The following is a 17,279-nucleotide window of genomic DNA, read 5'->3' as shown; positions in this document are numbered from 1 at the left end:
CCCCTACACCGGCAACGTCACAGTTCCTACTCTGTCTGTCTCAGAGGTTCACAGAGGCCGTGTGTGGAGCTTGAACTAGTCCACTCAGCATACGGGGTTACAGTTTACTGCGCTGGACGACATACATGTCACGTTTCAAGAACTATGACTGTTTACATCGTCGACCGTAATCATGTCAACTGGCCTTATGGGATCCGTGCAGTGTATTTGTACAGACTGGCTTGCATGATCGCTTATGTGTAACAATGCAACCACTCGACCAGACGCCTGTCGCTGTACATTATGCAGAGGCAGAGGAAAAGTCAAGGCATCGGGCGCATCACAGTCCCGCCGCGGCCACTCACAGGGAGGTAACGCCGACCGCAGGGACTTCAAGGGAATAGCCAGACAAGCACGACTGGGACTTTAACCCCCAGCTGTCCAAGTTGTTGACACTCCAGTACACGGGAGGCTGGGTCGTTTCTGGCAGAATTGTGAGATCCTGCGGAACCCATATGTCACCAACATCATCCGACATGGGTACAACCTGGCGCTTATAGACGACCCGCCGCTCACATCGTCGCCCAAAGCCACCTACCCCCCTACTCAACAGCAGCTACCAAGCCAGTACTAAGCCAGTACATCTCGTCGCTGCTGGACAAGAAAGTGATAGAGGTTATACAGGCCCCAGCCATAACACCAGGCTTCTATTCACCTGTCTCCCTTGTCCCCAAGAAGGACTCAAACACAGGATGTTCCACAACCGTGCCGCTTTCAACAAACGCTAACTGGCGCATCCACCTTATTTCAGGATGACCACGTCAGGCTGCTGCGATCATGGATCCAGTCACAGGATGTATTCATCAGCCTGGATATCGAGGATGCCTATCAACATGTCCCTATACATCCCGACGACCGGGTCCATTGCCAATGGGCGGTTCCCCCATTTGGATTTTCTTCGGCACCATGGCTACATGATAGCCTCATACCTCCATCTCCGGGACATTCAGTTCGAGGCATACATAGACGACTGTCTCCTGAATCATTGGGACACCGTCACTCTACTTTGCCACAGGGACTTCACCTGGCTCCTGTACCTGTTGGGGTGGAAGATTAACCTCAGGAGGTCAGAGTTGACACCCTCAGATCGCCTTCAGTTCATCGTGGCCTCTCTCAGACGGACCTTGATATCTTCTCTGTACCCAGAGACCGGTGGGAGAGCATGCAGGCGCACCTGACTGCAGCTCTCCACCTACCACGCACTCTGCGCCAATGGCAAGTTCTCCTGGGCCTCCTAACCTCAGCGCAGGACTTGACCTACAGAGGAAGGCTCCAACTGCGCCCAGTTCAGATGTTCCATCGTCCTCACAGATCATCTCAAGCAGCATCTCAGATGGTGGAATCGAATGTCTTAGGCGGCGTCTCCTTGACAGGGCTTACGACCCCTCTGCACCTATTCATAGACACGCCCCTGCAGTGATGGGGCACACAGCTGGAGGGAAGGGTTGCCTCGGGGCTGTGGTCCACCGAACAGCGCCTATAGCACATCATCAACCTTGAACTGGAGGCGCGCTTATCTTGGCCATCACTCACTGGAAGCAGGACCTCGGACACGCCCGTCTCTCCATCTCGACGGACAACATAACCATCGTATGGTGCCTACGGAACCATGTAACAACTCATTTGACCTCGCTCCTTCCACAGACTTTTCGATTGTTTCACCTGGTGGATCATCTTGGGATTCAGTTCCAGGTTCAACACATTCCGGGCTGCCGAAACAGGCCATGCAAAGTCGCTCTCACAGAGTGGAAGCTTCACCCAGACACCTTTGCTCTTGTTTGTCGAGACCACAGTCTCCCCAACATAGATCTATTTGCCACCAGCCAGAACTACCAGATCCTGACCTACATATCTCCAGTCCCGGATCCACTGGCTTGGGCAGTCGACGCTTTCAGTGTCCCCGGGGAAGGACACGCTTTTCTGCCACCTGTACTCCTTCCCAAAGTCGTCCAGAAGAGGAGATTGACGCAGAACCTCGATCTGTCTTTGGTCACGCCCTGGTGGCCAGCGAGGGCATGATGTAAATCCCGGAACTACAGGCTCTGCCCCGCTCATTCAGGATGCAAGACCAAAAGGCGAAATCTTGTACACCAGCTTGGGGCTTGAATGTCATTCACGTGCGGAAGATGAACTAGAGCTCCGTCTATAACCGGTTAGAGTGCTCTGTTGCTATATCAGACGATCCAAGGAACGCCATAGACAATGACAACGCCTCTTCATTCCGGTATAGAGCTGCGACCTCGCAAGCGGAAGGTAGCCGCAACACGATCGCCCTCTGGCTACGAGCCTTCATTCTCCAGGTCTACAAGGCCGCGGGATTGGACCCCCATGCTCCAACAACCCACATGAGACCATGGCAATCAAACACATTCGTCGCCAGTCACCATATACGAGATGTCGCATTGGAGGATGTGCTAGGCACGCACAACTTTGTCCGTTAGTAGTGCCCAACAGGCTCCTCTACTACACGTCACTGACCTTGCCTCCAAGTCCAGAGCCGGCCTATCGACCTCCTCTGACGTAAGCCCTGGACTAGAAGGTTCATGGCCCACTTGCATACGGCTCGGTACTCCAGCCTCGACCTGACTGAGAGTTATTGTCAGGCTGCGCAGTACCAGGACACAACGCATACCTGACGCTTCCCTTCCAAGTAATGATCATCCAGGCCGACCATACAGCCGAAGACAGGCTGAGGGAATCAGAGTTTGCCCGCCTCCGGTGCTGTCGGATAAAGATGCATTAAGGGGTAATGCAGGATAAGTAAAGAATCTAGTAAAATCCTAGATATTTTTTATATTTGTATACTTATCCTGCATTACTGCATCTAAAGGGACCCACCCATCGCAGATCTACCTCCCCACGATGCCTTCCGATGTCCTGACTCCAGAGTAATGTGAGGATCCATGACGTCACTTCCTTTGGTCACGTGGGAGCTGTGTGACAGGGTTGGCCTCTGAGCTAGGAGTAATGCAGGATAAGTATATAAATATAAAAAATATCTAGGATTTTACTAGAATTATCAAAGATTAAGCCGTATTTTCACTCACTAAGTAACTTCAGCCACAGATTTGGCTCAGCAACTTTCGTCATCGGGAAATTCTTCCTAAATGTTTTTTGGAATGTTAGCAAATAGTTTTGTAAGCAAATAAGCGTGACATGTAATTATGGGACTTACCTGCATATTTATTGGATTGTGATATGACTTCAGTGACACTGATGAATGTTAACAGTATATTTTGTAGGATTCAGTTTAGGATTGTTTCAGTCATATGGTTAGTTCCACTGCCCTCCTCCTCATCAAAGTCATGGTAGTACACCTCTACAACATGTAAAGTGGGTCTCTTACTTCCCTACAGTTTTCTGACATGTACAGCCGAGTCAAAAGGCAGCGGAAGCAGGTGGAGCGGGATATGTATGGCGTCCCAATACAGGGCTCGGACTCCGAGTCTGGAGGTAAGTGGAGTTTAAGACTTATTTCAAAGTATTGAAAACTTTTCAAAAATCATTTTGGTTTTTTTCTTTGAGAAAATTACAGATGAATTGTTGATAGGCATTTCTTAGAAGTTGACGAATGACAAAGTAGAGATAACTTGTGGATGACAACGTCTTCATTTACTGTAAAGGCGTCTTTCGGTATAGATCCTTACACCTTTGTCAAGCAAGGCCTCTTTGACAATAGTATAAGGATCTATACCGAAATGATGAGAAGTGTCATCCATAATTTATCTCTACTTTGACAAAATTACAGACATTAGGTTAAAATACAGTATAATGTTTGAGTGGGGAAAATCAGAGTAGAAATGACGAGCTGTGAGGAATCATGAATTATCTTGTATTTAAAAACTAGGGAAGACATTGTCCTTGTCCGATCTCCATGAATTATGTGACGGCACATGACCTTGTATGTCTCATGTTGATCCTGCTCCTCAGACTCCAATGATGAACAGGAAGGAGATGGAACACCCGTGCAGCCACAAAAGAGATCATACTTCCTCCGGGAACACAAGCCTCGTACACAACTGTTTGAGGCACCGCCTATAGGTCAGTTTGTGGTCATCAGTTGCTGTCATTACATGGTATGGGGCCTGACAATACTGATATGTGGGTTATATATGCAGAGGGCACATGAATTGTTTTTACCCAACTGATTCATATACTTGCTGTTGATCCAATAATGATGATAGGATAAGTTTAAACATTTAACTTTTCAATCTCACACTATGCATTTCTTCTTCCTTCTTCGATTGCGATTGGGTATGAATCCCGGTTCACCCCGATTATGTTTCTAGGTTTGTCAGCACCATACCCGTGCTCATGGGTTTCACCGAACGTTTGAGACCTGCATCACTTGCTCCCACATTAAGCTGACAGATGTTTCCAGCTTATTAAACAAAATAATTCACCCGAACACACCCCAACATCCCTCTGTCATCCCCTCCATCTTTGGTCAGTCTAAAAACTGTCAGACTGCATCGCCGGGAACAGAAAAGACAGACGCCTGTCCGAGTGAGCGAGAGGACGAGATGTGACTTCTTAGCTGACATCGTCTTCTTGTGAGAGTCTTTAGATTTGGACCGACGGCCCAAGTGGGGACACTTTTGGAGGGAAAGGACTCATCGCACGGCGATTAGAGAATGAGTTGGCAGAGAGACAGATGTGATGAGGTCCACAGAGCATGTAATTGACCCAATAATTGGTCAGTAACCAGATGAATGCTGGGGTGTGTTTGGGTGAAGTATTTTGTTTAAGAAGCTGTAAACTTGGTTCAAGCACGTTTCCACATAGGATCGATGAAGAAAGAGGAAATGCATAATGTGAGATAGCATATGTACAGAGACATACTATTTATAATAAAATTTTCAATTTTATCAGATATACTGGAGACTGCATTCTCCTATATGTATGATGGTTAGCTTTGTTCCTCTCCTATATGTATGATAGTAAGCTTTGTTCCTCTCCTATTTGTTAGATGGTTAGCTTTGTTCCTCTCCTATATGTATGATGGTAAGCTTTGTTCCTCTCCTTTTTGTATGATGGTAAGCTTTGTTCCTCTCCTATATGTATGATGGTTAGCTTTGTTCCTCTCCTATATGTATGATGGTAAGCTTTGTTCCTCTCCTATTTGTATGATGGTTAGCTTTGTTCCTCTCCTATATGTATGATGGTAAGCTTTGTTCCTCTCCTATTTGTATGATGGTTAGCTTTGTTCCTCTCCTATTTGTATGATGGTTAGCTTTGTTCCTCTCCTATTTGTATGATGGTTAGCTTTGTTCCTCTCCTATTTGTATGATGGTAAGCTTTGTTCCTCTCCTATATGTATGATGGTAAGCTTTGTTCCTCTCCTATATGTATGATGGTAAGCTTTTTTCCTCTCCTATATGTATGATGGTAAGCTTTGTTCCTCTCCTTTATGTATGATGGTTAGCTTTGTTCCTCTCCTATATGTATGGCGGTAAGCTTTGTTCCTCTCCTATATGTATGATGGTAAGCTTTGTTCCTCTCCAATTTGTAAAATGGTAAGCTTTGTTCCTCTCCTATTTGTATCATGGTTAGCTTTGTTCCTCTCCTATATGTGTGATGGTTAGCTTTGTTCCTCTCCTATATGTATGATGGTTTGCTTTGTTCCTCTCCTATTTGTATGATGGTAAGCTTTGTTCCTCTCCTATATGTATGATGGTAAGCTTTGTTCCTCTCCTATTTGTATGATGGTAAGCTTTGTTCCTCTCCTATTTGTATGATGGTTAGCTTTGTTCCTCTCCTATATGTATGATGGTAAGCTTTGTTCTTCTCCTATTTGTATGATGGTTAGCTTTGTTCCTCTCCTATATGTATGATGGTAAGCTTTGTTCCTCTCCTATTTGTATGATGGTAAGCTTTGTTCCTCTCCTATTTGTATGATGGTTAGCTTTGTTCCTCTCCTATATGTATGATGGTAAGCTTTGTTCTTCTCCTATTTGTATGATGGTTAGCTTTGTTCCTCTCCTATATGTATGATGGTTTGCTTTGTTCTTCTCCTATTTGTATGATGGTAAGCTTTGTTCCTCTCCTATATGTATGATGGTTAGCTTTGTTCCTCTCCTATATGTATGATGGTTAGCTTTGTTCCTCTCCTATATGTATGATGGTAAGCTTTGTTCCTCTCCTATATGTATGATGGTAAGCTTTGTTCCTCTCCTATATGTATGATGGTAAGCTTTGTTCTTCTCCTATTTGTATGATGGTTAGCTTTGTTCCTCTCCTATATGTATGATGGTAAGCTTTGTTCTTCTCCTATTTGTATGATGGTTAGCTTTGTTCCTCTCCTATATGTATGATGGTTTGCTTTGTTCCTCTCCTATTTGTATGATGGTTAGCTTTGTTCTTCTCCTATTTGTATGATGGTTAGCTTTGTTCCTCTCCTATATGTATGATGGTTAGCTTTGTTCCTCTCCTATTTGAATGATGGTAAGCTTTGTTCCTCTCCTATATGTATGATGGTAAGCTTTGTTCCTCTCCTATATGTATGATGGTAAGCTTTGTTCCTCTCCTATATGTATGATGGTAAGCTTTGTTCCTCTCCTATTTGTATGATGGTAAGCTTTGTTCCTCTCCTATATGTATGATGGTAAGCTTTGTTCCTCTCCTATATGTATGATGGTAAGCTTTGTTCCTCTCCTTTATGTATGATGGTTAGCTTTGTTCCTCTCCTATATGTATGATGGTTAGCTTTGTTCCTCTCCTATATGTATGATGGTAAGCTTTGTTCCTCTCCTATATGTATGATGGTAAGCTTTGTTCCTCTCCTATATGTATGATGGTAAGCTTTGTTCCTCTCCTATATGTATGATGGTAAGCTTTGTTCCTCTCCTATATGTATGATGGTAAGCTTTGTTCCTCTCCTATATGTATGATGGTAAGCTTTGTTCCTCTCCTATATGTATGATGGTAAGCTTTGTTCCTCTCCTATATGTATGATGGTAAGCTTTGTTCCTCTTTGTTTAAGGTAAAGAACAACATGCCATGGAAGAATGTTTTTTGAAACACTATCAGTTGTCTTGGTATAATAATTGGCAGTGATAAGTATGTGATTTCCATAAATATGTTTCTTTTAAATGCTTAAGTTAGTCATGTTAGTACATATTTGTTTCAGAGAGTCAAAAAAAGAAACAACAGTCATTGTTTAGAGAAACACCGCCAAGGTCAATACGAAGACTTGAGAGTCACCAAACATATCAATCTCCAGCACACAGGAAGAAAATTGTCAGGTACAAGAAATGTTTACAACCATGGAGTCCTTTTTGTTTGAAGCCTCAATGATGTATTGCTTCTAATTGTGTAAGATTTGAAAAAAGACAGACCATAAATTGGCAACATGCATATATTTTTGGAAGGCTGTTGATACTTCTGATGTTGCAGAATACAGGAGTATAACGTCCCACTGTTTTCACAGTTTGTGTGTAAACCTTATTGAATAATCCTCTATATACATTCCAGAAAACGACAAGCATTCCATGTTTCTAGTTCGACTTCTTCATCAGAAAGCATATCCAGTGATGAGGAGAGATTTCAGAGACGTAAAGCCAAGAGCATGGCCCGCTCAAGGAACAGGTATCACAATACTATCTTCATGATATGTCTATACTTCATGATATGATAGGTATCACAATACTGTGTTCATGATATGATAGGTATCACAGTATTATGTTCATGATATGATAGGTATCACAGTACTGTGATCATGACATGATAGGTAACACAATACTGTGTTCATGATTTAGTAGGTATCACAGTACTGTGTTCATGATATGATAGGTATGACAATAATGTGTTCATGATTTGATGGTATCAGTACTGTGGTGATATGATAGGTATCACAATACTGTGTTCATGATATGATATGTTCCACTGTACTGTGTTCATGATGTGATAGGTATCACAGTACTGTGATCATGGAGTGATAGGTATGACAATACTGATCAGACTGAATTTTGGACTCTTTAGAATGAATATCCATCAAACTGTGTCAGTCTGTACACTTCCTGTACACAAACAGAATGCAAACTGACTTGTGAAATTTTTCAAACAGTTTGCCACAAAGAGAATTGGTCTCTATTCTCACCAAGACTTTGGCTGACATTCTAGTGTTTTCAAACACATGTTGATCACTTACAATCAATCAGATCATATGTCACTTTTTGCTTACATCTGCTGAAAAATGTCGTTAGAGTTTTGAAAAGGAACTAAGAAACAGCACATATTTGTTGTGTAACAACTGCAACAACTCGTGTTGTGACGCACCTAAAGCTTGTCATGAGGAGCTACTTTTATTGTTGATTGGAAGAGTCAGTTTGATGAGGAATTTTTGCCCACCTAGGTGTCTGCCTATGAACTTGAATCAAGAAGATCTACAATCTGGGGTTGTCAAGGAGAGGTCAAAGATTGGAGCAAGTTTAGCAGACGTTGACCCAATGAATATAGATAGATCAGTAAGTAGCACCGTGAGCTGTGTGTGTCGCCCCTACTGATGACATGACAGAGTTGACTGTACCTGACATGAAAGTAGGGAGGCTTTCAAGACACCATCGCTAATGGTTGAAGTAGCTGTAGACAAATGTTAACCCATAGGATAATGGAGAATGCAAGAGGATTATCGAGGACTGTGCCGTAGAGTGAAAACAATGGCAGCGCAGACAAGGGAAAACTGGACTACTTCCATGATCTAGATTTATACGAACACACTGAGCATGTGTACAAAATGTAAACATTAAGAAAATGAAAAGTGGAAATGCAGTACAAATGGGAAAAGAATGATAAGTAGTGGAAGTTATTGCTGCACAAACCACAATGTGACAAGTTGCATAATATTTCTTTGTATGGCACTAAACTAAGAAACAAATCTGTCAAGGAAAGGTATATTTGAAGGTGCATCCTGAGCCTCTGAAATATTTACTCAGAGTCAAGGAAAATCAGTTGCTCACAACACTGGAATTCTAATGATCTCATGACTGTTTATGACCTGTGAAGATGCAGGGTAGGATAGGTCTTCAGCAACTCGTGTTTGCCGTAAACAGTGACTATGCTTGTCGTAAGAGGTGACTAACTTGATCGGATGGTCAGACTTGGTTGATGCATGTCATCATATCTCAATTGTGAGGATCGATGCTCATGATGTCAATCACTGGATTTTCTGGTCCAGAGTCGATTATTTACAGACCACCATCATATAGACGGAATATTGCTAAGTGCGGCTTTAAACAACAAACAAACAAATAAACTCATAACTGTTTCTCTTTTGTCTTTCTACAGGTAACCTTTGAAAGCATAGGGGGCTTGGGCAAGCATATACGAGCCCTAAAAGAAATGATTGTGTTTCCTATCATGTATCCCGAGATATTTGAAAGGTTCAAGATTGCCCCACCAAGAGGAGTACTTTTTCATGGGCCTCCAGGTCAGTATACCCTATCTGCTACACCCTCTCTGCTACACCCTATCTGCTACACCCTATCTGCTACACCCTGTCTGCTACACCCTGTCTGCTACACCCTATCTGCTACACCCTCTCTGCTACACCCTCTCTGCTACACCCTATCTGCTACACCCTCTCTGCTACACCCTATCTGCTACACCCTATCTGCTACACCCTGTCTGCTACACCCTATCTGCTACACCCTATCTGCTACACCCTATCTACTACACCCTGTCTGCTACACCCTATCTGCTACACCCTATCTGCTACACCCTCTCTGCTACACCCTATCTGCTACACCCTGTCTGCTACACCCTATCTGCTACACCCTATCTGCTACACCCTATCTGCTACACCCTCTCTACTACACCCTATCTGCTACACCCTATCTGCTACACCCTATCTGCTACACCCTCTCTACTACACCCTATCTGCTACACCCTATCTGCTACACTCCTCACACTGGACCTGTGAAGATTTGGATTAGAATAGATCTTCAGCAACCAGTGCTTGTCGTAAGAGGCCTCTAATGGGATCAGTGGTCAGGCTCAGTGACTTGGTTGATGCATGTCATGGTGTCCCAATTGCGTGGATCGTTGCTCATGAAGTCAATCACTGGATTGTCTGGTCCAGAATGGATATTTACAGACTGCTGTCATTATAGTTGGGATATTGCGGAGTGCAGCTGGAATATTGCAAACAAAACACACTTCCTGCAACACCCTCCCTGTCACACCCTCCCTGCTTCACCCTCCCTGCTTCACCCTCAGTCACACTTTCCCTGTCACACCCTCACTGCCACACCCTCACCGCCACGACCTCACCCCTACCTCATCGCCACATCCTCAGTGGTACACTCTCACTGTCACACCCTCACCGCCACGACCTCACCGCTATACCCTCACCGCCACACCCTCACTGCCACACCCTCACCGCCACACCCTCACTTCTACATCCTCACCGCTACACCCTCACTGTCACACCCTCACTGCCATGCCCTCACTGCCACGACCTCACCGCTACACCTATTGCCACACCCTCACTGCCACACCCTCACTTCTACACCTCACTGCTACACCCTCACCGCCACACCCTCACTTCTACACCTCACTGCTACACCCTCACCGCCACACCCTCACTTCTACATCCTCACCGCTACACCCTCACTGTCACACCCTCACTGGTACACCCTCACTGCCACACCCTCACTGCCACGACCTCACCGCTACACCTATTGCCACACCCTCACTGCCACACCCTCACTGCCAGACCCTCACCACCACACCCTCACTTCTACACCTCACTGCTACACCCTCACCGCCACACCCTCACTTCTACATCCTCACCGCTACACCCTCACTGTCACACCCTCACTGGTACACCCTCACTGCCACACCCTCACCACCACACCCTCACCACCACACCCTCACCACCACACCCTCACTTCTACACCTCACTGCTACACCCTCACCGCCACACCGTCACTGCCACACCCTCACCGCCACACCCTCACTTCTACATCCTCACCGCTACACCCTCACTGTCACACCCTCACTGGTACACCCTCACTGCCACACCCTCACTGCCACGACCTCACCGCTACACCCTCACCACCACACCCTCACCACCACACCCTCACTTCTACACCTCACTGCTACACCCTCACCGCCACACCGTCACTGCCACACCCTCACCGCCACACCCTCACTTCTACATCCTCACCGCTACACCCTCACTGTCACACCCTCACTGGTACACCCTCACTGCCACACCCTCACCGCCACGACCTCACCCCTACACCTATTGCCACACCCTCACTGCCACACCCTCACCACCACACCCTCACCACCACACCCTCACCACCACACCCTCACTTCTACACCTCACTGCTACACCCTCACCGCCACACCCTCACCGCTACACCCTCACCGCCACACCCTCACTGCCACACCCTCACCGCCACACCCTCACTGCTACACCCTCAGCACCACACCCTCACTTCTAGACCTCAGTGCTACACCCTCACCGCTACACCCTCACCGCCACACCCTCACCGCTACACCCTCACCACCACACCCTCACTTCTACACCTCACTGCTACACCCTCACCGCTACACCCTCACCGCCACACCCTCACTTCTACACCTCACTGCTACATCCTCACTGCCCCACCTTTCCTGCCACACGACCGCCTCAGTGGTCTAATGGTAGAGCGTCCGCCCAGAGAGCGGAAGGTTCGGGGTTTGATCCCCGGCCGCGTCATAACAAAAGACGTTAAAAGATGGTACTTGTTGTTACCCTGTCTGGCGCTCGGCATTAAGGGGGTGAAACAAGGACTGGTCGGCTTGGAGTCTGAGTGGGGTATTCATGTTAAACTGCGGCATGGTATCTCAGTGAGCTAGCACTATAAATTAGCATCAGTTCGGACTAGTACAAGCAGCCACACACACGTGCATGCACGTCGCTATATAAGTGCAATAATCTTGGACGCGACGTTAAACCCAATTTCACCTCACCTCATCTTCCTGCCACAGCTTCACTGCCACAGTCTCACTGCCACACCCTCCCCGTCACACCCTCACTGCCACACCCTCATTGCTACACCCTCCCTACTACAGTCTCACTGTCACAGTCTCACTGCCACACCCTCCCCGCCACACCCTCACTGCCACACCCTCATTGCTACACCCTCCCTGCTACAGTCTCACTGTCACAGTCTCACTGCCACACCCTCCCCGCCACACCTTCACTGCCACACCCTCATTGCTACACCCTCCCTACTACAGTCTCACTGTCACAGTCTCACTGCCACACCCTCCCCGCCACACCTTCACTGCCACACCCTCATTGCTACACCCTCCCTACTACAGTCTCACTGTCACAGTCTCACTGCCACACCCTCCCCGCCACACCTTCACTGCCACACCCTCATTGCTACACCCTCCCTACTACAGTCTCACTGTCACAGTCTCACTGCCACACCCTCCCCGCCACACCCTCACTGCCACACCCTCATTGCTACACCCTCCCTGCTACAGTCTCACTGTCACAGTCTCACTGCCACACCCTCCCCGCCACACCTTCACTGCCACACCCTCATTGCTACACCCTCCCTGCTACAGTCTCACTGTCACAGTCTCACTGCCACACCCTCCCCGCCACACCTTCACTGCCACACCCTCATTGCTACACCCTCCCTACTACAGTCTCACTGCCACACCCTCCCCGCCACACCTTCACTGCCACACCCTCATTGCTACACCCTCCCTGCTACAGTCTCACTGTCACAGCCTCACTGTCACAGCCTCCCTGCTGACCATGTGAAGATGCAGGGTAGGATAGGCCTTCAGCACCCTTCGTAAAAGGCGACTAACGGGATTGGGTGGTCAGGCTCGCTGACTTGATTGCTGCAGATCATCGATCCCAATTGCGTGGATCTTTGTCCATGATGTCAATCACTTGATTGTCTGGTCCAGACTCTTTATTTACACACTGCCGTCATATAACTGGAATATTGCTGAGTGCGGCATTAAACAACAAACAAACACCCTCCCTGCTACACCCTCTCTGTGTGACCCACACTGCTAAACCTACCTTGCTACACCCTCACTGTGTGACCCTCACTGTGTGACCCTCACTGCTAAACCCACCTTGCTACACCCTCACTGCTATGCCCACACTGTGTGACCCTCACTGCTACACCCTCACTGTGTGACCCTCACTGCTAAACCCACCTTGCTACACCCTCACTGCTATGCCCACACTGTGTGACCCACACTGCTATGCCCTCCCTGCTACACCCTCACTGTGTGACCCTCACTGCTAAACCTAGCTTGCTACACCCTCCCTGCTACACCCTCACTGTGTGACCCTCACTGCTAAACCCACCTTGCTACACCCTCACTGCTACACCCACACTGCTACGCCATCCCTGCTACGCCCTCCCTGTCACACCCTCCCTGTCGCATCCACCCTGTCACACCCACCCTGTTACACCCTCCCTGTCACACCCTCCCTGCTACGCCCTCCCTGCTACACCCTCCCTGTCACACCCTCCCTGTCACACCCTCACTGCTACACCCACACTGCTACGCCATCCCTGCTACACCCTCCCTGTCGCATCCACCCTGTCACACTCACCTGTTACACCCTCCCTGTCACACCCTCCCTGTCACACCCTCCCTGTCGCATCCACCCTGTCACACCCACCCTGTTACACCCTCCCTGTCACACCCTCCCTGCTACGCCCTCCCTGCTACACCCTCCCTGCCACACCCACACAGTCACACCCACACTGTCACACCCACACTGCTAAGCCTCCCTGCTGCACCTACCCTGCTACACCCACCCTGTCACACCCACACTGCTACACCTCCCTGCTACAACATCCCTGTCACACCCTCCCTGTCACACCCACCCTGTCACACCCTCCCTGTCACACCCTCCCTGTCACACTCACCTGTTACACCCTCCCTGTTACACCCTCCCTGTCACACCCTCCGTGTCACACCCTCCCTGTCACACCCACCCTGTTACACCCACCCTGTTACACCCACCGTCACACCCACCCTGTTACACCCTCCCTGTCACACCCACCCTGTCACACCCTCCCTGTCACACCCACCCTGTCACACCCACCCTGTCACACCCACCCTGCTACACCCACCCTGTCACACCCTAATGGTTAAAGCATTCGCTCGTCAAGCTGAAGACCAAGGTTCGATTCCCAAAGTGTCTACAATGTGTGAAGCCCTTTTCTGGTGTCCCTCGCCATGATATTGCTGGAATATAGCCAAAAGAAGAAAAATCATACTCAAACTCCCTGTTATACTGCTACAGACGTATAGATACAGAATATTGTAGTTGTGTCTTCCTATTACAGGAACGGGAAAAACCTTGATCGCAAGAGCTCTGGCTAACGAATGTAGCTCCTCCGACAGAAGAGTGGCTTTCTTCATGAGAAAAGGCGCTGACTGCCTCAGTAAATGGGTTGGAGAATCAGAAAGACAGCTCCGTCTGCTGTTTGATCAGGTAAATATTCTTGAATTTACAGGATCAGTTCTTGTCTGTATCAAGATGAGTTGCCACACAGACAGAATGCACAACTGATGAAGCTTGTGTTTGACCATGTCCCCAGCTTTTCTACATAACTTAAAAATTTTCAGTTGTGTGTAAGAAATTTGTTTAATTCTCGTATTATGACTAACAACATTCCCGACATTTGTGCAAACATTTTGATATGGTGTGTCAGGAATTTCAGTGATGTTTCTGAAACGTGACAATCAGATTGTAGTTAGATGTCACAACTTTTTTTTATGCAGAAGGTTTATTTGAAGATTTGGCAAAATCTTGTGTGGGTTTGATAACATCCTGCTCCCTTGCTGTTTCATCTTGACAGAATCACACACAACAGAACTTAGTGTAACTTAGAGGAACTTAGACCCCGGTGACTTGAAGCCTGGAATCATGGAAGTTTTTCAGTATAATTTGACAATCGTGAATGGTTTTACAAAATTAGTCAGGATTTTGCAAGGTGTTCTGTTCTGTTCTGACATTTTGGCTGTCTTCATATGACCCATTCATACATTTTTGACTAATTAATTATACCCCGGACCTAAAAGCAGCGTTCCTCTTTATCGGTAATTACCAGTTTTTTTACCGGTAAAAGTAGACTTGGACCAGTAATAAAGTACCTTATAAATCTTTGTTGTTGAACATAACATTGGTGATCAGGTGATATTCATATGAGTCCCTTTTTCGAACAAAGTCAGCTTGTCTGTTACCATCAGGGTTTCCCCTTGTCTATTTCTAGGTTAAAAGCGGCGTAAAAGCATACTCACTCACTCACTCACTCCGACTAGAAAGGGACTTTGGGTGATAATTACTTAAAAGATTGTCAAAATCCCCATCCTAAATACCCATGCTCATCTTCATTAGACAATACATTTGTGCTACCAGGACTGGCCCTTCTGTTCATCAGTCTGGCACTCCCAAAGGAGTTAGAACCTTGACCATAGCATGCAAACCAATATTATCCCCACCCTATAATAAACAGATACATTGTTTACATTTGTTTGTTATGAAGAGAATAATACATTTATGCCATTAGGATTCACCCTGGGGTGCAGTTTGCCTCTGGAAACTTAGATGCTGGATCATAACATGGAAACAGTTCAGATCAGTATTATATGCATTTACAATGCAAATGTATATTTTGTCATGATTGCGTAAATATCCAGGTGGGTGATATCGGCCCTATGGGCCTCTTGTTTTACTTGAACATTTGTGTGACCTATAACTTGAGACCTACTGTATATAGTTGCTATTCCAGTAGGAGAGGAGCAGTTCAAAGTTTGCTTTCAATACTTGGATTTTCTGAAAAAATATTGTTTGTTTTTTTGTTTTGAACTTAGAAATGTGTTAGTGAGCCACTTTTTTCCTTGTTGCCAAAGGTTTACACGAGAATGGATAGTAAAATTGTCAGGTTGCAATACTATAAGACTGCACTGATTTGCCCTCAACACTCTACAATAATGTTCCTATAACAAATGACAGCATCCCAACAATCTGTATGAGTCTGTTTTCTTCCTAGGCATACCAGATGCGTCCTTCCATAATTTTCTTTGATGAGATTGATGGTCTTGCCCCTGTACGCTCAAGTCGCCAGGACCAGATTCACAGCTCAATTGTTTCCACTCTGCTTGCTCTCATGGACGGCCTTGATAGCAGAGGAGAAATAGTTGTCATTGGCGCCACCAACAGGATTGACTCGATCGACCCAGCGCTGAGGAGACCTGGCAGATTTGACAGGGAGTTCCTCTTCCCATTGCCGTCACATTCGGCAAGGAAGCAGATACTGAAAATTCACACCAAGGCATGGAGTCCCAAGTTGGCTGACGGCTTTGTCACAGAACTAGCCCAGAGATGTGTTGGTAAGATCCTAAAGATAGTGTTATAGTTCAGGTGTCTGGTGTGCATTATGCACTCTTAGTCTTACTTTAGTTTATACTGATTTGTTCAGTGCCAAGTGTACAGCAGACAAATTGAGGGGCATTACTCATCAGGAACATCAGGAACATCAGGAACATATTTGCATTCAAAGATTCTTAATAGGATTTCATATGTTTAGATATGTTTAGGCTAAAAAAAAGTATTCTTGGTTCTCAGGCACCGTCTGCCGCACATTTCGTTTTTATTTCCATTTTCAAAATTAAAAAAAAAATCTTTAAATATTCTGTATCTCGAACAGACGACCCCAACAGTGGAATGCTTCAATACTTAAAAACAGTGTGATCCAATATAGCGTGCAGTTACTTCCCTTTTCATGGGCACTGCTTTATTGGGAAGCTCATGTGTTATGGTCATGGCGGCAATATAGGAGTCTGTGTGCTTGTTTTGCCGTTTGCAAATTTGGTCAATGAAAATATGAAATTTGCGATAAAACATCACTAGACATGATGATTTATAAATTCAATGGTATCAGTGTACTATATGCTGAACAATGTTTCATACGCAGAGGTTAAGATTTAGATTTGTCTCATAAAATAAGCGGGAAATAGATGCTAATTTATATACCCTGTCTTTAAAGTGAATCAGTATGAAGCATGTCACCAGCGCATCCTATCCCTTCAGCGAATTTGGGGAAATTAACAGATTATAACAATTACACTTGGTCTATACAAATTTGAATATAAATTTGAGATAAAACATTTCAAGACAGGATGTCAATTAAATTGTATATCCTGTTCTGATTGGCATTGTTTTATATGCAGAGATTAAGATTACCGTGTGTCTT

The 17,279-nt window shown here is 46.1% G+C and overlaps 1 protein-coding gene across 2 annotated transcripts in view; it reads left to right on the top strand.

Annotated features, from left to right (window-relative positions):
- LOC139478770 (ATPase family AAA domain-containing protein 2-like) overlaps positions 1-17,279 on the top strand; it is a 58,255-nt gene that overhangs the window by 15,753 nt on the left and 25,223 nt on the right. For both annotated transcript variants that reach the window (XM_071261385.1, XM_071261384.1), the window contains exons 5-12: positions 3,396-3,492; positions 3,970-4,080; positions 7,169-7,283; positions 7,513-7,626; positions 8,393-8,504; positions 9,325-9,466; positions 14,367-14,515; positions 16,077-16,416. In XM_071261385.1, coding sequence (XP_071117486.1) covers positions 3,396-3,492; positions 3,970-4,080; positions 7,169-7,283; positions 7,513-7,626; positions 8,393-8,504; positions 9,325-9,466; positions 14,367-14,515; positions 16,077-16,416 — 1,180 coding nt within the window. The remainder of the gene's footprint in view (positions 1-3,395; positions 3,493-3,969; positions 4,081-7,168; positions 7,284-7,512; positions 7,627-8,392; positions 8,505-9,324; positions 9,467-14,366; positions 14,516-16,076; positions 16,417-17,279) is intronic.

This window comes from Haliotis cracherodii, unplaced genomic scaffold (genome assembly GCF_022045235.1).
Source record: "Haliotis cracherodii isolate W230 unplaced genomic scaffold, xgHalCrac1.p SCAF_4, whole genome shotgun sequence".
In the NCBI taxonomy this organism is placed as follows: domain Eukaryota; kingdom Metazoa; phylum Mollusca; class Gastropoda; order Lepetellida; family Haliotidae; genus Haliotis; species Haliotis cracherodii.
The sequence above is the reverse complement of the archived record's forward strand: the minus strand, read 5'-3'. Positions and strand labels throughout refer to the sequence as shown.